At 41.9% G+C, this 25851-nt stretch overlaps 1 protein-coding gene across 1 annotated transcript in view; it reads right to left on the reverse strand.

Annotated features, from left to right (window-relative positions):
- Positions 1 to 6533, reverse strand: part of rorb (RAR-related orphan receptor B) — a 33292-nt gene extending 26759 nt beyond the window's left edge. Inside the window, exon 1 of the mRNA XM_082966227.1 lies at positions 6199 to 6533. Coding sequence (XP_082822353.1) covers positions 6199 to 6205 — 7 coding nt within the window. The 5' untranslated portion in view covers positions 6206 to 6533. The remainder of the gene's footprint in view (positions 1 to 6198) is intronic.
- Between the last annotated feature and the right edge of the window lie 19318 nt (positions 6534 to 25851).

Here is a 25851-nt window from a genome sequence, read left to right on the forward strand (position 1 = left end):
TCCCGTCTCTCTCTCCCTCCCTCTCCCGTCTCTCTCTCTCTCCCTCCCTCTCCCGTCTCTCTCTCCCTCCCTCTCCCATCTCTCTCTCCCTCTCCCATCTCTCTCTCCCTCTCCCATCTCTCTTTCTTCCTTGCCTGTTCTTGTATCCACGTGATTCACATCATGATGACTACCACCCACAATAGACATGTCTAGTCACTACTGAACAAAAGTGAGCTGATGAGGTCAAAGTTCAAACCCATAGTGCCCCACATCACACTCCACCATACTAACAGGTTGCCTCTGCTACCACCACAAGCCAGCGTATGGATACACTGCATAATTGAGAGATACTTCCAGTGTGTTTAACAAGGACATACTAAAGAGAGAAAGGCTGCTTCTTCAACTCAGGGTCAGGCAGCACTGGGGTGATAGCAAGATATCCCTCACAGCCAATATAAACTAAATGCAATGTACTGCTAGCTCCAGCTCACAATGTACTGCTATTCACGCACACGCACACTCTTTCTCACACACACACCCCACTGACTGAACATATTCCATCCCTCTCGGCGGGATATGGCATACAATCCCTCAGACACTGAGGAATAAAATCAACACGGAGCAGTCGCTAAGTAAGCGCGCTTGGATGCCACCCTCACGCTTAGAACCACTGGGACCACACACTGATAGAGAAGCACGGTCTACAGGCTGCCGTTAACCACATTATCTCAAACACACTGAGAACTCAAACATGCAACAGCAGGCAGACACACACATTAGCTACTCTTAATTTGAGTTGAGAGCACAAGTGATGGAAGAGCAGAGTGAGGAGAGACAGGGACACAGGGTTAGAGCAAAAGCAGTGGTGTAAAGTAACTAAGTAAAATGTCTTTGAAGTACTACTTAAGTCATTTTTGGACTATCTATACTTTACTATTTCTATTTTTGACAGCTTTTGCTCCACTACATTCCAAAAGAAAAGATGTACTTTTTACTCTCATACATTTTCCCTGACACCCAAAAGCACTTGTTACATTTTGATTGCTCAGACAGGACAGCATTATGGTCCAATTCATGCACCATCAATATAACATGTTGTCATCCATACTGCCTCTGATTGGTGGACTCACTAAACACAAATACTGTGTTTGTAAAATATGTCTGAGTGTTGGAGTGTGCCCCTGACTGTCCATAAGGGAAAATCGGTCCGTCTGCTTTGCTTAATATAAGGAATTTGATGAATAGCTATTACTTTGTACTTTTACTCAAGTATGACACTTGAGAACTTTTTTCCACCACTGTACTTAAGTATATTTCAAACCAGAAACTTTGAGAATTTTACTCAAGTAGTATTTTACTGGGTTACTTTCTCTTTTACTTGAGTCATTTTCTATTAAGGTATCTTTACTTTACTTTTACTCAAGTATGTCAGTTGAATACTTTTCCACAACTGACCAAGACACAGAGGGGATAGAGGAACACAGTTACAGATAGAGAGAGAGGCTATACATACTGTAGTCATACGTGGATGAATTGCGTGCAGTGTGTGTGTGTGGGTGTGTGTGTGTGTGTGTGTGTGTGTGTGTGTGTGTGTGTGTGTGTGTGTGTGTGTGTGTGTGTGTGTGTGTGTGTGTGTGTGTGTGTGTGTGTGTGTGTGTAATGGTGCAACGCCTCAGTGTGGAGGATTAGCTCTCCTGGCCCAGGCTTTGAGTAATCTTTCCCCCAGTTACATAACACTGGGCCATTAGTCAGTCACACACACACACACACACACACACACACACACACACACACACACACACACACACACACACACACACACACACACACACACACACACACACACACACACACACACACACACACACACACACACACACACACACACACACACACACACACACACACACACACACACACACACACACACACAGTACACACAGTACACACAGTACACTAAGTAAGGTGTTGCTAAGGTGTTGCTTGCTCCTTCCCCACAATGAATGCTACCCAGTGAAATAAAGTTGTATGTTCCTAATTATGACGGTATAGAGAATACTGTTCAAGCTGTGGGTAATGTTGATGAGGAGATAGATCGTGTAATGTGATATAAATGATGTGGAGTAGATTATGTAAATTAAACTACGCACCACAGTATAGATTATGCTGTGGATTGCTTCCGTGGACCTTCAGGAAGCATCGATCCCCTGATAACGGCGGGATTGGCTGATCAATGCAGATGCAGGATGCCTGAAATTCTATTGGCATTGGGACCTCATGCATGGCATTGTGGCTATTTGTGTTTTACAGGCCAGAGTTGAGAACAGAGTGGGTGTATGTGTTTGTGTGTATTTGTGTGTGTGTGTGTGCACACACGAAAGAGAGAGAGTGAGATAGAGAGAAGAGGAAGATGTAGAGAGAGAGAGACCGAGTGAGAGAGTGAGAGAAAGAGAGAGGGAGAGAGAGAAGAGGAAGATGTAGAGAGAGAGAGACCGAGTGAGAGAGTGAGAGAAAGAGAGAGGGAGAGAGAGAAGAGGAAGATGTAGAGAGAGAGAGACAGAGAGATGATGGCGTGTGGGGCCTTCTGTGGTGCCGTCTGTAGATTATGGAGTGTGTTGCCGTCTCACATCTACCCACCACACCCCCTTTGTCACCCCACTTTCTCTCTCTCTGTGTGGGAGATTGTGATTGACACCTTTCACTCACAGAGAGGATCACATAGACCATACCCAACCCCTAACCCATCCCCCTCCTGCTCTGGGTTGAACTCAGTGACCTATACCGTCTATGGGAGGGTTAGCCTGTGTGAAAATGGCATTGCATTGCAGTAGTGCGTCATTGTGTGTCTGTGTGTGTGTCTGTTGGTATGCATTTGTGCATGTACACACATACATACATACATACATATACATATTATTACATTGTGTGTTTGGTCACCTGTGTTAGGCTTATGCATGTATGCATATCTGTGAGCATGTGTGTGATCATGTGTGTTTGCATGTGATGTGCGTATGTGTGGTGGCATCATAGTATTATACTGCAGGTGTATTTTGTGGGTCACTGTGGATGAGGGTGGGAGTGTACAGTAAGTGTAGGTGGAAAGGTACACGTGGTTCCAGAAGCCCCCTGGCCAAACATAATCAAACCGAAAGAAATGAACCCATCTGCAAGTCTGATTTTCTGTAGGTTTGAAACCTTAGGAAAAGATGCAAAAAGAAACCCAAAATGAAAAATGATTCAATTCGAAAGGACAATTTTCGAAATAAAAAAGTAGGGTGTTCATGATTAGAATGATTACAGAAGTTGAATAAACCAACTATTAACGATAGATAGGCTTATAGCCCTCTCAACAAAATGGCTTTAAGTGATTTAATTCGCAATGAAAATGTATGGGGAGGTTGAACTTGGGAAACAAAATGCTCGGACCTCAACTATTAAATCCTAAATAGGAGGTAATGGAATCGAATCAGCCAAATTAAAATAGCAACAATTAATCAAGAGCACGTAAAAAACATTTGACCCTGAGCGCGTTCTTTTGGTATGTGTTTCGTTGCCTCAGGTTATAACTATTTTCAGAACGTTTCCTTCCTGTCATTGGATAACTGCTTGTCATTAAATAACGGAAATGGAACAGCATAAGACGAACACACACATGAGAATAATCTGGTAATAAACTTTTCTCTTTTTCACCACAGCATTTTCTCACTCCCTTGGTTGGTTTTGATTATCATTCTAGTATAGGCTACATCACCGTCGGTCGGGCAGCCAGGACAGGAGGTTTAACAATTGCTAAATGATAATTAAACAAGGCATATGAGGGGGGCTCTATTTTTCATAACCTTGTGGACGTGATTGCATTTCTCTGTGAGCAGTGCAGACTCCACAGGCTGCGAAGGTTGGGAGAGGGGCCGCGTGGCGCACACTGATTTAATTCTATCTGACAAACCCTTTGGGGCGTTCAGCAGGATAGACGGAGAGAGAAAGACAGGGGGACAGAGAGAGACGCTTCGGGCCCTCTTCTACCCACCACAGCTATAAAGCCGGAGATTTCGGCATCCCCCCAAGAAGCCCATGCACGAGAGTGGTCGCAAGGCCCAATAACGTGTGAGTGTAGGCTACAGTTATTGCAAGGTGGGCGGGGAGAGACGAGTTAAGTCATTTGAGAGAGAGAGAGAGAGAGAGAGAGAGAGAGAGAGAGAGAGAGAGAGAGAGAGATTTGTCCTCCTAAAAGTTTTCGTCCTCTTTTTTCTCCAGGGTTATAAGAGAAGGTCTGCTAAATTGCTCTAGTTGCTCATCGCAGAGGCCAACAAAGGTGTATTTTAATCCATCTAATGTTGAATGACGCGCTTGATTTTCAAAGTCAAATAGCAATAGAATTGGACACGATAATATTCATGTAAAAATAGGAAAATACTATTCATTAATATCACAGAAAAATTGTTGCACTTTGAAAAAAGATTAATTAATTAGTCTAAATATTGTCTAACTTCAACAATGGGCTTAGAATCATAATAATTATTATTTGAATGTTATTTATTTTAAAGAGTCATTTCTGTACGGGGCATGTTGTATGTTTAATGATGACAAACTCAAATTAAGCTCGCCATTGATAATCTATGTTTAATTTTAAATTGCCCATAATTCAGTACAGTTTAGTCTAGCTACACTTTATTAATATCAACACAATGGCGTTGTTGTATCATTTGTCATAGGTCTATAGACCTACAACGAAGGAATGACAATGCAGCCGGAACAACAGACCCTATACACTACCTCTAAGTGAGGCTATCACCTGTCTTTCATTGAACAAACTGGTTACTTTATTTATACTTTTACACTATCATAATATTTCCTGTAGGCTTATTTTCATCACGGGTTTCCGTTATAGTCATTTTACAAGTCACAAGGTAGCCTATAGGCTAGTGATCATGCAAATGAATAACACTAGACCTACGCAATTTGACAACAATTGGTCATCACGGAAATTTTCATTTTCAATGATTGGACAGAACAGCATTGTCACTATGTTTTGTTAGTCTGACATAATTTGTAGGAGTAAATTGTAAAACAGGCCTACTATTCTGCATTAAAGGCCTTGGATCCAATGCACATGATTGTAAGGGGAGAAAGAGGGGAAAAGAGTGAGAGAGCTGTGGATTGAACTTCCATCTCGAAGACATGGGGACATTTCCCCCTCTCTCTCTCTCTCTCTCTCCCTCTTTCGTGTGTGTGTGTGTGTGGGACGTGGGGGGAACTCATGTTGCATTTCGATGCTTACGGAGCGGTGCCACGCTTGACTGACGGATATGGGTTAGTAGAGCGCACTCCAACACAGAGCCTCCTTGCTTGGCCCTATATCACCACCGAGGTCTGTCGGACACAGCCTATACATGGAAAACAAGCTTATATTTGGGGTTCTGATGGGGTACGACAGTTGAACTAAGCTCATGAGGCATGTCTAACTCATATTCTTCAAGAATCAATGGGTACATATCATTTCTAAGTCCAAAAATGGATTTCCCTTTAAATAAAAAAAAATCTTTACTTTTTTTTTTTTCAGAGAGCAAACATGTATAGGCTGTGTGTCCTGCAGCCCATGGTGCTATAGGGCCAAGCTAGGAGTTTCTGTGTTCCAACATGTCATGCGCTCTACTAAACCATGTACATTTCTACAGCGCCATCTCTCAGCTTTTTACCGAAACGGGGGTGGGAAAGGCTTTGTTATTGTTTCAACTGCGGATTGCCGCTTACAATCGTCAGTAGCAATAGTTTACGGAAATAGTTTACGGCAATAGCAAATGATGTCCTTCGTGAAGATGATCTCTATTCAGACACTCTATTCAGCCAGAGCATCTGAAGTCTTGACGCTCCTCCAAACTAGATAGTGTTGAGTTAACTCCAACACTGGAACGTTAACTCACTTATACAAGGTGTTTAATGGGCCATACCTGGAGAACAACACACACGCGCGCACACACACGCACACACACACACATACTAAATAGTGAGACTAAATGGCAATTGTATCCTCAAGCTGGGGCTAATAGTGATTGAGGTATGAGCAAGTTGGGAGAAAAAAAAACTTCCCTAGTAAAGTTCACACAGCGCACACACAACAGAACTACAGTACGGAATGGATGTGGGGAATACCAGTGATGTGAGTGGGTAGATGCGCCCGCTATTTAAATGAGCTGTCAAAAGCAGTCGGATCCTTACCTCGCATGGTGGTGTTTGTGCGACTCGCTTCCGAATGCAGCAGTCATGAAGAAACAAACATAAATACTTTAAAAAAAGCAAAATCCTCGGGCAAAAAAAACAAAACAAACAATGTTAATGTTTGCCGTCGTCCACGTTCATTCGGGGAGTGTTGTTTCTGCGCAAAAGCATTCCAGACCAGAACAGGCTCGTGCTTGTTGACGCGCTGGGCAGAGCGGAGCAGAGAGCTGGCCGTGGGGTGTGGAGAGGTGGTCAGACGGTTTGAGTCGTCCGCTCAGCGAGCATGCGGCTTTTCACATGACATCTGCGCCTGAACATCTAGCGGAGGTTTTCACTGTTTCCCCCGGCGGAGGGGAGAGCGCTGGAGAGGTTTAGAGGAGCAGGGATTGGACTAGCACTTTCTGCTCCTCCCATTCTCGACGTCCCCAATAATGAGCCAGTGCAGTAGCCCATAGCGTACTGTAGGCCCTAATCCAGCACGTACCTTCATAACAGTGAGGATACTTTCGTTATATCGTCCTCCCTCATATGGTGTTTACAAACAGTTAGTTAGCCTACAATAACACATCATCCAACTATCTAACAACCACATTTATACAACATTTTATAGACTAAAGAGGAGCGTTTGGGTTCAGGCAGTGTAAGCTTACATCATCAATAATCTTTAGAGTTGACTGGAAAAGGGTCAAAATCACACTTCCTTTAATTTCACAGACAGTTTACAGTCAAAGGAATGATTTTGTAATGTATAGGCAGGCCTTAACCTCTCACACTTAGTTAGATTAGGCTACATCAGTTAGACTAGCACATTTTGAAATCCTTCAGAATTGGGATTTGAAAACGGTTGAATCTAAATAGTTTATTGGTTACACAGTTCAACACTCTCGCTGGTAAATATTTAATATATTGGATGTTAAACACTGTAATGGCTGTGGAATGAACAGTAAAAGAGAACCACAGAAACAAATATTGAATACCTGCAATATATATATTGAAATACTAAATGTTTATCAGTCAAATTTAGCTGTTTAAATGCTTATGTGTCACTGAGAGGATACAGGCTGAAATGATATTACACATGTCTATAACAAGAGGGAAACTGCTGATGCCCAACCACATTTTGAAATTGCACTTTGTGTAGTTTACTGATCTAATGCTCAACAGTAAGTTGAGACCCGACTGAGTTCTTAAAAAACTAAACAAAAAACCTTGGGGCCGGGGCCCTGGGCAACCGCCTATGCCACTTACGCACATGGCCCTCCCTGATTCTTCTTCTACCTACAATGACTACTAGCCTACTACTACTACTACGAGGCCTGCCACCACTATATGTTTCAACCTAAATAAAGGCACAGTATTTACCCCAATGTCTTGAGGCTCCCCCGCCCGCCCGCCCCCCCCCCCACACACACACACAGACTGATTTCATTCAAATTAAGCCCCGTTTCTATGTGTGCCCCTGTATAATGAAGAGTGATTAAAGGTCATGTGAGGTGATGATCATGGAGTTGTCCCATAGACCTTATTATGCCACTCTTACCCCAGCCTGACCAGCTCTAACCCCTGACCCCAGACTGACCCCACATGACTTCCTATTATGTCTGGCGGCTCTGGCCTCACTGTACCTACGTACAGTAGCAGTTTCAGCATGCATTACAGAGACTGTAACTGGACACTTATGGGACCATTAGTGTCCTTACTGATATTTTACAGTTTTTCTCCATTGGTTTGGCTCATTTCTTGAAACAGAAATTACATTCTCAAAACTCTAAGATCATTTGGCAAAACAGTCTTACAGTTCAGCACAACACTATAGCTCACTTGCAAAAGCTCATATCTCTCCTAAAACTGTTCACTAATGCTTCAAAACTAAATTCCTTTCCCATATAAAGAGTCAGTGCCACGAAAATGGCAAAGATCCTTCTCAATTGCTTTGGCTCATTTCTTGAAACAGACCGGACGTTCTCAACACTCTTGGTGCTTTAACCAAAACTACATTTCCTTCTCATTTAAACAGTCAGTGCCCCCAAAATGCTTCATCCCTTTGGCATTGTGTAAGCACTGCAAGTCAAAATGTTTAGATGTTTTGTCACTATGGCAGAGGACCATTGAAATATCCCTCATGTCCACCTTTCAGTCTTAGCCCAGTCCTTCATTGACAATGGTTACTGTACTGTTTTTTGTCCAGCTAACAGAATACAATTGTGTATAAAACTGAACAAAAAGAAATAGGATTTTAGGGTAAGAGTAGCCTCCAAGGTTTGACATCACACATTGCACTCATACTGCCAAGGAAATTGTAACCATTATCATTCACACACATAAAGTAACTTCCATACATCAGAGTAAAAAGAAAATGTATACAGCATAATATAGTGTAATATAAACACACAAACAAAAAACAATTAAAATGATATGCAGCCTACAGTGCTGTAAATAAAGCTGGAGTTTCACAACTAACAGTTCTTCACTGGTCGCTGTCCTCACCCTCCCTCTCCTGGCCACCATCCTCACCCTCCTGGCCATCCACACGCTGCTGTCTGTCTGGCCACAGATTCTCGTCCACATCACAGCGTATATTCTCCCTTGCGATGCAACGAGGGAAGAAACGGCGTGCATGTCGCAACCATCCCCTACACTGATCTCCTGTAATATCCTCACACGCAGCGTCCATTGCATGGAGCAGGGACCTCTGATCTTCAGCCCGATGCTCATACACTCTCCACCTCCAAGCGGAGAAATACTCCTCAATAGGATTGAGGAAAGGAGAGTAAGGTGGTAGGAACACCATGACCATCCTTGGATGAGTAGTGACCCAGGCCCTGATGAGCGGGCCACGGTGGAAATTCACATTGTCCCACACAATTACATATTGTGGTAGGTGAGGCCCTATGAGACCTCTCTCATTTTCAGGGATCAAATCAAAATGAAGGCGGTCCAAGAAGATGAGGAGCTTCTGTGTATTGTATGGGCCAAGACTGGGGATGTGAGTGGCCACACCATTCTCAGATATGGCAGCACATAGTTATATTGCCCCCTCGCTGGCCTGGGACATCCGCCGTGGCCCGGTGGCCAACAATATTACGGCCACGTCTTTGGCCCTTGGCCAGGTTGAAGCCAACTTCATCCACAAACACGAGGATGTGATGGGTCTCGTTTCCTTCCAATGCCATTATTCTCTACAATAGCGTAAAAAAAGAAAACATCAAATCAGTCATACAGAAGAGTCATACACTACAGTTACAGACAATTACACAGGAATGTTCTATGTTCTCCACAAGTTCAATATACTACTGGCCACTACTCCAGTGGTTCCAAACCTGGGGTACATGTATCCCTATGCAGAGGTACTACAGGGGGTATTTGACAGAAAGGGGAGGGGGGAAATCATCAATGACTAGACTTACTGAAATGTTACAGTAAAACCCACAGTATTAGATAGATTTACATGGGAGGCACTAATTGCAGCTCTTTGACCCCTTTTCTTATTGTATGTTATATTCTTCAATATAAGGATTATAATGATAATTGCATCATACAGTAAACTGCAGTTTTTAGGCGAAATGTTGAAGTCAGATAAATCAAATACTTCCATACCTGGATACACAAATCAGGTAAAGTGGGTACTGAAGCCAAAAAAGTTTGGGAACCACTGCTTAATTGTAAAAAGGTTATAATGATGGACAACCAGTAACTGACTTACATGTACATACTGGTACCGCAGCTCTTTCACTCTATCAGAGTTCCTCTCAAATGGTACCCTGTAAATTTGCTTCATTGTCATCTGATGCTTCTTCAATATCCGGTCTATTGTGGAGTTGCTTATAGAGTTGACATTTTGGAATATGGCATTGTCTTGTAGGATTGCAGCGCGGATCTGTCTCAATGTGATGGCATTATTTCCCATCACCATGTTACAGATCTCTTGTTGTTCATTGAGAAGTTTTCCTCTGCCACCCGTGCAAGGTTGTCGTCCAATCCTAGATATAGAAGTCAAAGGACAACACTCCATTCGTAATGTATACCTTATGTATTCCTTACAGAATGAGTTACCTATGTAATTGTATGGTTGTTTTACTTACAGTAACTTTACCACAATTCTAATGCATCACTGCACAGTGACTGGAATACTACTGTAAACTGTATCATCAATACTGTAGAAAATAAACTATTCCATAGTTTATTTTCTCCAATGTTTTTCTTGTCATTTTTAGTATCATAACATCCCATTAAGGTAAGATATTACTGTAGGCCTATCCCACACACACACACACCACACACACACACACACACACACACACACACACACACACACACACACACACACACACACACACACACACACACACACACACACACACACACACACACACACACACACACACACACATACACACACACACTAAATGAATAGGTAAATGTGTAAATAAATATATTTCTTGCAGTGTCCTGTCCTATACAACATATAATTCCATCATTGACTGACTACATACCTGTTTTCCCTGCGAAAGGTTTGGATGATGGAGGAGACTGTTGAGCGAGGCACATTAGGCTGCACTCGGCGACCTGCCTCCGCCATTGTGAGGCCATGGTTGATGACATGGTCTATAATTGTGGCACGAATTTCATCCGGGACAGCATGGTGTCTTCGTGCTCCTCGGCCTCTTCCCCCTATTCCACCACCACACACCCTTACTCCTCCTCCTCCTCTTCTTCTTCCTCTTCCTCTTCCTCAAGCAGGCAGTTGCCCTTGTTCATTTACTTGGCCAGGTGCCTCCATGTTCAGAAATTGTACTGGTCCTGCATGGTCAAGCTCTTTACATACATGTTTGGCAGCATTCACAGTCATGGACAGCACCTGTCAGGTAACTAAACATACTGTTTGATTGGTCATCTGATATGTGTGAAACTCCTCCTTCGTTAGTCTAGTTTCACCTGACTGTCAATTGCTGTAATAAATGTATCAAATGTTCCAAGGGATTCATATATGGTATTCATGGTATTATGTTCTTGACTAATTTTGACAATTGAACAGACTATTGTGCATGTGATGACTTATACAATGAAATGACGCTGACACGTTTTGGAGCGAACAACCATTAGACTGAGAATCAACAATCAGTTTAGATCGATAAGATCTATTCACTTGGAAATTGTGCTAAATGTAGGCTACATGTACTTAATCATTTGCAAAGATGTACTGAGACATTGAGACATGTACTTAGACATTTGCAATTTGATGAAATGAATGAGAAATTCAATTCTGTTGTGAACAATTGCCAAGTGGTTTGGAGGTTTGTCCATGTAGTTTTGAGAATGTAATTTCTGTTTCAAGAAATGAGCCAAACCAATGGAGAAAAACTGTAACACCACGCCTTGTTTTCATTGAGTAACCCAACTACAGTAGTTCATCTTGTATTTCATGGAGAATATTAGGCTCTTGATGGACATACTTTGAGCACAGATGTGAGCACCTTTACATGCAAGGGTATATGTTGGTTTTTAAATGCAGGCTATAGCCTAAGAGGTCCCACTAAGCCCCTGTATTCGTGGCGTCAGAGTGTTGGACCTGGCGAGGAGAAGAGAGAGAGAGAGAGAGAGAGAGAGAGAGAGAGAGAGAGAGAGAGAGAGAGTGAGAGAGAGAGAGAGATGGAAGGCGGGAGGGAGAGAGACAGAACGCCCCGAGCACATCTCCACTGACCTACATTTCATCCCTTGCTTTTTTCATCCTTCCTTTTCTTCATCTCTCATTTCTCTTGTACCAACAGCTCCATAATTGTGATGTAATGACCAAAGCAAGCGTGACAAAAGCCTAGACGGGTCAAAGTGAGATGGTCCTGAAGAGTGAGTGAGTGACAGACAGACAGACAGACAGACAGACAGACAGACAGACAGACAGACAGACAGACAGACAGACAGACAGACAGACAGACAGACAGACAGACAGACAGACAGACAGACAGACAGACAGACAGACAGACAGACAGACCGACAGAGACAAGGGAAGAAAGAAAAGAGTGAGCTGTGTCAAAATACAAAAGCTTTTCCTTTTTATTCAGGCAATAAAACCTGTCCTCATATGATCTTTGTGTGCAGTGATCTTAATGGCATACAGCAGCGCAAGCATGAGCCACTGAGCACTAAGGATCCATTAAGCAGGATTACCTCTCAAAACCTATTGATGACATGGAACTGAAATGATTGTTCCTTGAGAAGGGAAAAAATGAAGTTAAGTTAAAAAAAAGAGAGGATACTTTCTTCTGTTGGTGGAGGTTCCTCTAGATATGTAATGGAAGATAGACCTCCATAGAAAAAAATATCAAATAATATTAATAGGCTTATCAAAAATCCTCCTTGTAAATACTACTGCCGGTATACTAAATGTGTAATTCTGAATTGAAGAAGTCTGATGCCATGTGGTGTCTAAGCCAACAAGCTCTCTAAAAATGATTTAGACATTCACCCAAATTTCAAAGTTGTTCCAAACGTCAAATTTCAAAGTGTTTAAGGTTAAGTTTAGGCAGTAACTCAGAAATCTTAAGGTTAGGCTTAAAACAAAAATCTCAAAAAACAACTTTCTATGTCTGGATTTGAACATGTAACCTTTGGCATCAGAAACAGATTTTTACACCCAACTATTGACCCCATCGCCCCAGTAAAACTCAAACTTGAAGGTAACAGTGCTCACGGTTGCTCCTAGTGGCAGGTTTCAGACATGGATGGACGTCCAATACTGACTTGTATCACAAGTGACCTGGCTGGTCTAAGCAGAGTGAGAAAGGAACAGACCTGGCCATGCCCAAGGGCTTAGCATGGAGAAAGCACTGAAAAGCACTCAGACCAGCGAGAGAATCCAAGGTCCCTCTCTCTCTCTGTCCGTCTGTCTGTCTCTCTGCTTGATTCAGTACTACTGCTTTGCTTTACCTTCTTGGGATTATTATCCTCCTTATTCTATATGTGCGTGTGTGCGTGTGTGCGTGCGTGCGTGCGTGTGTGTGTGTGTGTGTATTTCTATCCCAACCCATCACATCCTCCAATTCTGGCATCCTGAGGAGGAAGTCAGTGAACCTGGACTTTTTTTCCCTATCCGTCAGGAAATTTGTGCCACATACAGTTCTTATTACAACACACAAGCAACCACCCACCTAAACACACACACACACGCACCAAACAATTAAAGAGGATTTTGGGAGGGCTATTGTGTGTGAGCAGGAACAGGAGAGAATAAGCAATTGGATTGTGTTCTGGAGAGAAAGAACAAGATGTGATAGTCTTTTCTTTGGGGTAAAACTCATTCATACAACTCTGTCCTGCCCTTGAGTCGACCATCAGGAAGTTAACTTACATATAATTAGATAAGTTTCCTCCTGAAAATAAGAAATTAGGCCAGTGGTCTCTGAGGATTCCCCCTCTCGTCTCAAACGACATTTACAACGTTGCCTTTTATTTTCTCCCGAAACAAGCAGGTGATTTTCACTCTATGGACGTGTGTGTGTGTGTGTGTGTGTGTGTGTGTGTGTGTGTGCGTGTGTGTGAGTGCGTGCGCGTGTGTAAATCTGTGTGAGGGAACATTTGTGTCTGTGTGCATAAATGGGTGTCTGTGTGATATTATCCACCTTGAACTTTCTGAGTTGAAATGAAGGGGTTACCCCCGTGCTTCACAATCATCTACCGAACTGTGATATGACATTGACAAAGGTGTCAAAGTAGAGAGAGAGAGAGAGAGAGAGAGATAGAGAGAGGGGTAGGGAGAGAGAGAGAGAGATTGAAAATACACTTGAGAAATTTGCAGAGATATACCACAAGTGACATAGGCAATTTCTGGAGAAAAATTACTTCATCATAATTTAAATCCCAAAAAGAATCGAAAGGAAAGCCCTAAAGGAGGAAGGCCGTGTCACCTTGAGAAGCATTTTATGAAAAGTCAGCTCACACACACACACGCACGCACGCGCACACGCACGCACACACAAACAAATTCACACAATCAAAATAAGCACATGTTGCATGCACAAGCAGTATGCTGTTCATCATGTATGCTCTTCATTATATTTGTAATATGTGGAAAATCATATTAATATTATTGAATAATGAAAATGACTGTAGAATCTGATTCAAGGCACAGGCCTAATCCTATTCTAGTTAAACACTGTTGCACTCCAGTTACAGTAAAAGACTGTGGTAACCAGCATCATATCATCAAAGCTTTATATAGAGTCAGTCAATCTGACAAAACAGGCCTATTTCCAACACTGTACCTCACAGTACCAATCATCTGATTTAATTGGATTTCTGTATTATCCCTGTTTTTTTCCACCCAAAACCATTAAGATATTCAATCTTGTTTTACTTTGAGTCAGTCGTTTTTTTTCTTCCTGTCCTTATTTTTACTACACTTCGGAATATGACTGTATGGCCTGAGGCGTACTTTGAAAATAATTTAGTCGTTGATTTCGTTCGGAGAGCTTAATAAACGTTGACGTTGAAATGGTGAGGAATAGCACTCAGAGGCTCAGAAGTTTTCATTTTCAGGGAATGTTGTCTGATATGTTCTGGATGGCTCTGGCAAGGGAGACAATACATACTGTTCTTAGATCAGTTTCTAAATGTTGAACACTTCATCATAAATCATTAATAATGGTTGTCCCATCAGCCCTTATTGGAAAATATCCTTTATAGCAGCTATGAGTAACAAAAAGGACCAAGAACACTGGCTACAGTATAGAACCCCACAGTGGAGGTGTCATAATACCCATAAAACCTAGAGGTCAAACAGGGAAATGGTCCCAATCATTTTTCCACCAGTAATGTTTTGGTGTGACATTTTGATAACTATGTAAATGTCTCTCGGACAACGTGACTTTTATCAATATATGTGGCTCTATTTACTCTCAGATTAAAAAATGCTAATTTTGCTAAACTACAAATCCCTGCAAGCTCCTGTACAACTGACTAGGTATTCCCCTTTCCCTTTCCTTTCCCTTTCCTGCACATCATCTCTAGCTGACACCTTTGCGAACAGGTATTGTGTCAAATTAAGACTTGTACAAGACAGTTCACAGAATTGTCAATTTAAAGAAATGTTGCCAATTTATTCATTACTACATTTAGCTAACATTAGACAGTTCATCCAGAGACGTCACCCCAGGGTAAGCCTACACGAAACACAGCCCTTATTTTAAGTGTTTCTATAAAAATGAATGCTGGAAAAACAATTGGAACCATTTTTCTGTATGACTGCTAGGTTTTATGGGTATTATGACTCATACTGTGGTACTCTATTACCGTTTCTGATGATTCAGTCTCCAATAGTAATGTTTGCCACATTAGCAGGTAATTAGCGTTTCATTTTTGAGGGGTAAATATATGCAAATATATTGATAAAAGTAATCTTGTCCTAGAGAGATTTACATGGTTAGCAAAACGTCACCCCAGGGTAAGCCTACACGAAACACAGCCCTTATTTTAAGTGTTTCTATAAAAATGAATGCTGGAAAAACAATTGGAACCATTTTTCTGTATGACCGCTAGGTTTTATGGGTATTATGACTCATACTGTGGTACTCTATTACCGTTTCCGATGATTCAGTCTCCAATAGTAATGTTTGCTATGACTGCGTGAATGTCATTAAAAGGTTAACTTTTTCATCGTTTTTCTTTCAGTAATAGCAGGAATTTCCACCATGTATTTATCTTATTTTCTTAAGGCATTTATGGCCTGTCACTGTGTTACGTCTATACCTGGAATTACAAAATCCTTATTGTCGGATTGATAACACACCACACAGGCCCCTATCGCTCACCACTTTATCAAATCCTGTCCACCGCTAACCGTTACCCTTAGACTTCTGCCCTATCAGAGGGATGCTTGGCCAGAAGCTTTTACAGGGGACCAATAGATCCTCTTACTGTCTGTTCCACAGGGGCAGCACTAAGCACTTTAATCTGGAGATAGTGACTGTATGGATGTGGGGGAGTGGGTATGGGTAGAAGAGCAGAGGCTCATGTTTTTAACCCCTCACTCGCCCCCTCCTCTTTAATCCCAAGTCTAGCATGGGGATTAGAAGGCAGTGTCCCTCACCACTGTTTGACAGAAAGCAGCGTTTCTTATAGCACATCTATAAGATTACGCCTATAAGCCGTTTACCCTCCCCACATGTGAGAATATTACAGTCAGCACGAGGCCAATGACTTTATATGCAATCAGAGCATCCTTCCATCCACCCACCATGTATGATCAGGGCCTGGTATGTCTACATCAGTGTGTGTGTGTGTGTGTGTGTGTGTGTGGTGTGTGTGTGTGTGTGTGTGTGTGTGTGTATACTGTATATATGTGTGTTTGTATGCAGGTGTGTCCATCAATGTGTCCCTATCACTCACTCACTAGACTATAGAAACACACACACACCCCACCATGCTAATACGATCATAACCTTTAACTGTCGGCGAATATTTGACATCTCTCTTTGTTTGGGGTGAGGTATGTGTGTGTTTCTGTTTGTTTAATAACATTACCGGATTTTAGTGGAAAGAAAAAAAACCATGTCATGATACAGTAGACTTACGTAATATACAGTATAGTAAGAATAATTAAAAAAAATATGCTAAATATAGTATATTCCCAAATCAGTCCAAAGTCATCAGCTCTCACTCTAAGCATGAGATCTGATTTGGAGTTTTGACCTCACATAACTCTTGATGTTGGTTCATTTACAGTATGTTGATTCATCTGACCACACTGAGGATAAGTTCCTAAGTAAACACACAGTAATAATGTTTTTTGGGGGGGATTTGATTGCTAATGTGACAATGTTGTAAAATGAGGAGGGGACGCATCGGGGATTACATGATATTTCTCTGGTATTACGTACGCTTCGATAAACATATACTTAAGTTCTGCCTTATGTGCTGCTGTCTGGAACACACACACAAAAAGCACCCTGTTTCATTCATACACACAAAGACCATTAGTACAGTCCAGCTGATCCTCTCAATACGAAGAAGAAAGGAGAGAAAAACATGTAAAGTCTTTGTCTTCCTCTGTCTGGCTCATTCTTTCTCTCGCTCATAGTTGGAGGGATGGGAAAGAAAAAGTGGACAGATTTGTTCGTTTTAGTTTCTGGTTGAAGTGATAAACACTTTACTTTACATCGGCTATACTGTGCCGTTTCATAAAGAAACACAATGGAACCACTACTCCACCAGAAGTACGCTAGACGTACACATTTTACATCTAAACTTTAGTTGTTTTCATTCGAGTTTTGTCGCGGTGAAACACAATTACAATTTTATCAAATGCAGTTGCTCATCATGTAAGTAACATGTCAACTACATTATAGACTTTGTTCAGAGTATTTGAATAGTAGGATTATTATGGTTTTTTAGATATCATTACAAAATCATTGTTTCAACTTTCTCTAGGAATAGTGCAGTAACACTTTACATGAAGTGTAATGTAATTGGAGGACTGGCTCTAAACTGCTTATAAACATTAGTTGAAAAGTTGTTTCTCTCCATGCAGCTCGGCGCGAGCACCACGTGGCAGCAGCAAGTACAACGGCACGTTTGATTGGCTTCTAATTTGAAGACATTCGAGTGAGCGTTAATATCAACGTCACAAGATGTGCACAGTTTCAGTAGTACCTTGAGTGTTCATTTACATTTGCATCAGAATTTAACAAACTATAAGTATGTCATGGTACATTACTTCGCTTTTGAGGGCAGTCTGAGATTCTGTGGATGTTTCAGATAAGTTGCTCCCTTCGAGAGGCGATTTGCGTTGGCCGATATTTTTTGGACACTGTGCTTCTGGAAATCACAAAACCCATGCCACGAATGCTCAACGCAATGCTTGTTCATAGAAATTGCAAGGGAAATTGCAAGGGAAATTACAAGGGAAATTGCAAGGGAAATTGATAATACTAGCCAAGGCAATAATGTTTATTGGGTTAAGGTAATTTTAATCGAACAAAACAGCAGAATCGATTTTAATACATTGCTGGTGTGAATCTAAACATTTATTGAAGCAACTATTTTATTTACATAGTCCACATGTGTACATGATTTATGATTTATGAATATATTAAATCAAATCAAATTGTATTAGTCACATGCGCCCAATACAGACAATGTAGACCTTACAGTGAAACGCTTACTTTCGAGCCCCTAACCACAATGCAGTTTCAAATAAATACGTATAAGAATAAAAGATAAAAGTAACAATTATTTATTAATATGAATGAATGCATGAGGAAATGATATATAATGATTTACTAACAGTTTGGTAATGTTAACAAGCTATTTAATAGTGGCATATTCTACAGGAAGACAAACAAAGTATTTCCAAAGATGCAAATTGCAAGGGTTTGACATAAAGTACCGTATATGGACCATTTAGCTCTTGCCTTTACAAATGACACATTTATGAAACTGGAGGTCGATGGTATCTGCTAGCATTGCTCTAGCGCTAGTTCAAATATTTTATTAAAACCTTTGTTTTTGGCATATTTTATTATGGCATTCAGTGACATTATGGTATACAGTGCCCCTTGACTTTTTCCACATTTTGTTACATTACAGCCTTATTCTAAAATTGAATTAATAGTTTTTTCCCCCCTATTAATCTACACACAATACCCAACTGGTTTTGAGACATTTTTGCTAATTTACATTTTTTATTTTTTTTAATATTACATTTACATAAGTATTCAAACCCTTTACTTAGCACTTTGTTGAAGCACCTTTGGCAGCAATTACAGCCTTGAGTCTTCTTGGGTATGACGCTACAAGCTTGGCACACCTGTATTTGGGAAGTTTCTCCCATTCTTCTTTGTCACTCAAGGACATTCAATGACTTGTCCTGAAGCCACTCCTGCATTGCCTTGGCTGTGTGCTTAGGGTCGTTGTCCTGTTGGAAGGTGAACCTTCGCCCCAGTCTGAGGTCCTGAGCGCTCTGGAGCAGGTTTTCATCAAGGATCTCTCTGTACTTTGCTCCGTTCGTCTTTGTCTCGATCCTGACTAGTCTCCCAGTCCATGCCACTGAAAAACATCCCCACAGACGCACAGACGCACATTCAGAATGTCAGAGTGACCATCGGGTTCTTGGTCACCTCCCTGACCAAGGCCCTTCTCCCCCGATTTCTCAGTTTGGCCGGGCAGCCAGCTCTAGGAAGAGTCTTGGTGGTTCCAAACTTCTTCCATTTAAGAATGATGGAGGCCACTGTGTTCTTGGGAACCTTCAATGCAATTCCTTCGACTTCATGGATTGGTTTTTGCTCTGACAGGCACTTTCAACCTTGAACTTTATTGAAGTGGACTCCAATACAGTTGTAGAAACATCTCAAGGATGATCAATGGAAACAGGATGCGCCTGAGCTCAATTTCGAATCTCATAGCAAAGGGTCTTATGTAAATAAGGTATTTCTGTTTTAGTTTTTTTTATACATTTGCAGACATTGTGTGTAGATTGCTGACGAAATTGTTTTATTAAACCCATATTAGAATAAGACTAATGTAACAAAATGTGGAAAAAGTATTTCCTGAGGCACTGAATACTTTCCGAAGGCACTGTAGATACTCCAAGCTGTCTTCTCCTGGGATGTTTTTATTTTCTTTACTTATTTTCTTTTTTTGGGGGGGGGGGTGGGTTGTTCCACATGGATTCCCATGGATTTATGGGACAGTGGAAGATAAAGGAGAAAAAAAAGTATTGCAGAGACATCATTCAGAATGGGATTCTGACGTAATATTTCTTGGTTGGAGTGTTTTGAAGTGCTTTCTAACATGCTTCAGACATATTTTCATAATTAATTGTGGTCAAAGGCAAGTGATGACTCAACAAAATGTGACAACCAATTTTCTCTGTAACGAAACAAAATATTTAAAAAAGTTGTTTGGGGGGGATCAACTACAAGCACAGAAAGAGTGAAAATAAGGCCATGTAAAAATGGGTTAACTTCGCTTTTAACCATTTTTCTCTCATTTTGCTTCAGTGACTTCCATCTCTCCTCATACCCTGCTATCCCTTCCCCCTTTGGACCTCGTTCTGAATTATCCATACCAATATCTCTTCTTTCCTTCATCCCCCTCTTTCCTGTCCTCATGTCTGCATGTCTACAGTACATCTCTCTCCCTCTCAGCCCGTCATCCCCATCTCACTTTACTCTCTCATCCTCTCTCTGCTCTCTCTTCAGTTAGTCTCTATTTCTAAATCTCTATCACAGCCCTTCCTATGTCTCCCTATCTGTCGCTCTCTCTCTCTGTGTCTTTCTCCACTCTATTTCTGCTCTCTATTTCTAAATCTCTATCACAGGCCGTTCTCCCTCCCTCCCTCCCTCCCTCCCTCCCCTCCCTCCCTCCCTCCCTCCCTCCCTCCCTTTTTTTCTCTCTCTCTCTCTGACTCCCTGTCTCTGTGCGGGTGTGCAGTGTTACTGTAGGATATAGGTCAGCGGGGCGGCTCGGCTGGCTCGTGTCTAGACTCAGCCTCAGTCTTGGGGGCATGCAGTCCCACAGTGAAGCACATTGACCAGCACAATCAGTAAAGCACAGAGGCACTCCAATGCACACTCCACTGTGTGTGTGTGTGTGTGTGTGTGTGTGTGTGACAGACATGAAACCTCACTTCCGAAACAGAAACAGGAGGGAGCACTAGGCACTCACGAAACAACCAAAACATTTGCACAAACACAAACAAACACATACACACTCACATACATAAGAATGCATGTATGTATGCATGCAAACATGCACAGATGCACACACGCATGCACACACGCACACAGGGCAAGAGTGCTTGTTAGGAGGCCTCACAGCACAATGAGCATTACCAAAAATATTCACACCGTCTGCGATGAAAAAATGTACCCGGCGAAATGTCAGTAAAATGCCATTAGTTGATATTTACATAGGAGCCAACATAACTACAGGCAGTCTTTACATTTATATGAAATTCAAAGGATGCATCCATGCAAATATAGGTATTCATGAATATAAATTGTACATGTAGGCATGCAGGATTTTCCATTTTCTTTGAATGGCAATAGAAATAAAACTCAGCTATTTAAAATAATGAATTGAAATCAGCATGTCAACAGAACACATGTGCATAGTATACTGACAGATAGTAGTATTGTAGGTGTGTGCGTGTGTGTCTGTGTGTGGGGGGGAGGCAGCTGTATGGCAGTGGGTGCTGCAGGGTGTAGGATGCTGTAGGGAAGGGTAAAGGGGGGCGATGGGGAAGGGGCAGAGGGGGGAGCATGTGTGCGGGGCAATGATTCATTAAAGGGAATCTAGCCATGTAACCCCCCCATCACCCCCCTTTTCTCCCCTACTCCCTCCAAGTCTGTAGTCCAGATGTGATCCCCCATGTTTCCCTTGATAAGAGCAGATCACAGCTCCATCCACTACAACCATGAGTCACCAGCTGTCAGCTCACATTCTGATCTCTTCATTATTAGTGTGTGTGTGCATGTTTTCCTGTCTTATCAGGACCAGAATGTCCAGACAAGTCACTAGAATGTCCTGACAAGTCACCAGAATGTCCTGAAAAGTCACCAAAATGTCCTGAAAAGTCACCAAAATGTCCTGAAAAGTCACCAGAATGTCCTGACAAGGTAGGAAAAGAAGACCATTTTTGAAAAGTCATGATTTTATGCTATTTTGGGCTTAAGGGTTAGGTTAAGGGTTTGGGATTAAGGTTAGGGGTTAGGGTTAAGGTTAGGGTTAGGTTTAGGGTTAATGTAAGAAGCTAGGGTAGGGGTTTGGAGTTAAGGTTAGGTTTATGGTTAAGGTTAGGGGTTAGGGAAAATTTGATTTTGAATGGGAATACATTTTTACTCCTCAAAAAGTCTTGAAAAAATGGTGTGTGTGTGTCTGTGTGTGTGTGTGTGTGTGTGTGTGTGTGTGTGTGTGTGTGTGTGTGTGTGTGTGTGTGTGTGTGTGTATGTTTTTGTATAACCGGTGGTTCCAATGAATATGAGAGGATGAACAGGAAATCTGAGAAGTAGGCAGATATTGCTTCCTCCTCACGAACAAAAGAAGCATCAGCAAAGAGAAAAAATGCTTTCTTATTTACCCCAAAGAATACAGTCTGTAACATGGAATCCTGTGTGCATGGCTTCCATCCATTGTTTTTCTTCATAAATGTTGAGAATATCTCATCCAGTAATCAAACCCGAGACACCTGGCTTATTGTAATGTTGGAGCTGATGGTAGGGTGCAGCCCAAACATCCCAACTCTACATTAGACTGGTGTCCTCAACCCACTAGTCTCTCAGACCTGTTCTAAACACCACAGGTCAAATAAATATTTTCTAAAGAGTGGAGACCGGACGAGAGCACCCTGCAGCTATTTTGCACCACGTCTCTTTCCAAAGGACATTTCATGATCTCAACGAGACTATAACCAGAATAAATTAAGGTTAAATAAAATAGAAATCAAACAGACAATGGTGGCATAGAAGGCTTGGTGGAAGGATAAAGAGAGCCGAGAAAGAGCAGAGAGTGTGAAGGAGAGTTGGGCATGGCTGGCCTCAGAACCTCAGAACTGTTTTATTAGGCACACTGCGTGGTGACTGGGGATGGCAGTGAGCACAGCTGTAAAGCAGCTAGACACATTAAGGACATGTCTCAAGTCCTCAGGCAGTAAAACCCAGTCGTGGAGATGAGCAACCACAGAGAACGAGGAAGGGAAATCTGAGGGAGGGAGAGAGAGAGAGATGGAGATAGAGAGAGAAAGAAAGAAAGACAGGAAAATCCCAGTAAGACTAAAATTATTGTGTTACAAAAAAGGTCCAGTTGCCAGGACTACAAATACAAATTCCATCTAGACATCTTTCCCTAGAGTACACATTTTGCCCTAGAGTACACAAAAAAACGATAAATACAGTACCAGTCAAAAGTTTGGACACACCATTTTCTACATTGTAGAATAATAGTGAAGACAACAAAACTATGAAACAACACATATGGAATCATGTAGTAACCAAAAAAGTGCTAAACAAATCAAAATATATTTGAGATTTGAGATTTTTCAAAGTAGCCACCCTTTGCTTTGATGACAGCTTTGCACACTCTTGGCATTCTCTCAACCAGCTTCATGAGGTAATCACCTGGAATGCATTTCATTTAACAGGTGTGCCTTGTTAAAAGTTAATTTGTTGAATTTTACTTTCTTCTTGATGTTTTTGAGCCAATCAGTTGTGTTGTGACAAGGTAGGGGTGGTATTCCAAGATGGCGTAGCAGTCAGACGTCTTTGTCCTTCGTCCTGTCGTGTCCCATGTATATATATTTTTATATATTTTTCTAAGCATATCTTTTTATATTTTTCTAACCCCTTACTTCAAAATACTCTCCTGCCACCCGCCTCACCCAATGTGGTGTGGACCTGCTTTTTCTCTAAAGTATTTTTCTCTACCTCTATTACTGGAATCTCCAACATAAGCTAGCCAGCTAACGATCATCAGCTAACCGTTAGCTCGGAAAGCTCTCGCCAGTTTGCACAACGCGATTCAACCAGAGCATACCGGACCTGTTTTTCTCTCCATATCCCCAGATTCCTACCGCAAGCTCTGAACCTTCTCATCTTCCGACCTTCACAGCTAACGTCCCCTGAATGCTAGCTATCTAGAGCACAACGGACTGTTAGCTTACGAGGCCCATCGAATACATTCCGAAGCTACTAGCTAGCAGTCAGCTATCCTTTGCTAACGGTCATCAGCTACCTTCATCCCGGACAACTCTCGCCAGTCTGTACAGCGCGACTCAAACCAGAGCTAGTCGGACTTATTCTTCTCCATATCTCTGGATTCCTACCGCAAGCTCTGAACCTTCTCACCTTCCGACCTTTGCAGCTAACGTCCCCTGAATGCTAGCTGTCTAGAGCAGAACGGACTGTTAGCTTACGAGGCCCATCGAATACATTCCGAAGCTACTAGCTAGCGGTCAGCTATCCTTTGCTAGCGGTCATCAGCTACCTTCATCCCGGACAACTCTTGCCAGTCTCTACAGCGTGACTCAAACCAGAGCTAGTCGGACTTATTCTTCTCCATATCTCCGGATTCCTACCACAAGCTCTGAACCTATTTTTATATATATATATATTTTTTTTTCACCTAGAATTATAGCAGCTAACGTCCCCTGAAAGCACAGCCGCTAATCCTCGGCCTGCTAGCTATCTAAAGCACATTGGACTGCTGGCTTAAGAGGCCCTTCAGACATATTTCTTTGGCAACTATACATATTTTGCCAATTGGCCTGGTTTACTAGACGGAGCCCTGCTGATCCGTCCGCTGATGTAACTGCACGAGGAGGCCAGCACAGACTTTCCTCCGTCGCGTCGCCCCTCTAAGGCCTTTCTGTTAGCCTGCTAGCCCGCTGCTAGCTGCCTGAAGCCACGCACTGGACTCTTATGATCACCCGTCTATGCATGCCTCTCCCTAACGTCACCATGCCTTGTCCATTGCTGTTTTGGTTTGTAACTATTGTTTTATTTCACTGTAGAGCCTCTAGCACCGCTCAAAACACCTCGGCTAACAATTCAGTTCCACCTTCCACACACGCAGTGACATCACCTGGTTTAAATGCTATTTCTAGAGACAATATCTCTTTCATTATCACTATATGCACAGGTTTACCCCCACTGTATTCACATCCTACTATACATTTGTCTATACATTATGCCTTGAATATATTCTACCGTGCCCAGAAATCTGCTCCTTTTACTCTCTGTTCTGAACGTGCTAGATGTCCAGTTCTGTTAGCCTTTAGCCGTACCCTTATCCTACTCCTCCTCTGTTCCTCTGGTGATGTAGAGGTTAATCCAGGCCCTGCAGTGTCTAGCTCCACTCCCATCCCCAGGCTCTCTCATTTGTTGACTTCTGCAACGGTAAAAGCTTTGGTTTCATGCATGTTAACATTAGAAGCCTCCTCCCTAAGTTTGTTTTATTCACTGCCCTAGCACACTCCACCAATCCGAATGTCCTAGCCGTGTCTGAATCCTGGCTTAGGAAGACCACCAAAAACCTTGAAATTTCCATCCCTAACTATAACATTTTCCGACAAGATAGAACTGCCAAAGGGGGCGGTGTTGCAATCTACTGCAAAGATAACCTGCAGAGTTCTATCTTACTATCCAGGTCTGTACCCAAACAAATCGAGCTCCTACTTCTAAAAATGAACCTTTCCAGAAACAATTCTAAATACAACCCATATTTATGCATATTTATTTTTCGTTACAACACTGTATATAGCCATAATATGAAATGTCTCTACACACACCAATGTTCCAAAGGAATAATGTTTACTATACATTTTTTATTGTATATTTCACTTTTGTTTATTATCTATTTCACTTGCTTTAGCAATGTAAACATACAGTATGTTTCCCATGCCAATAAAGCTTTTGAATTGAGAGATAGATAGAGAGAGAAATAGTGCCATCTTGGGTGGGGTAACAGCTACATATAGATAGAAAGGAAAACTGGAAATTCTGTTTGGGATGGAGCATTTTTGTGGTGTTGTTTGTCGCTATCGTTGATCCTGATCATTAATAATTTTAAATCAACCATGTATTTCAGTAGCTTTCCCCCCTAATTAATACCGGCATCGCTTATCCTACACTATATATATAGGATGCCACCTTTCCAACAAATCAG

The sequence above is a fragment of the Salmo salar genome, chromosome 20, assembly GCF_965601325.2.
Source record: "Salmo salar chromosome 20, fSalSal1, whole genome shotgun sequence".
In the NCBI taxonomy this organism is placed as follows: domain Eukaryota; kingdom Metazoa; phylum Chordata; class Actinopteri; order Salmoniformes; family Salmonidae; genus Salmo; species Salmo salar.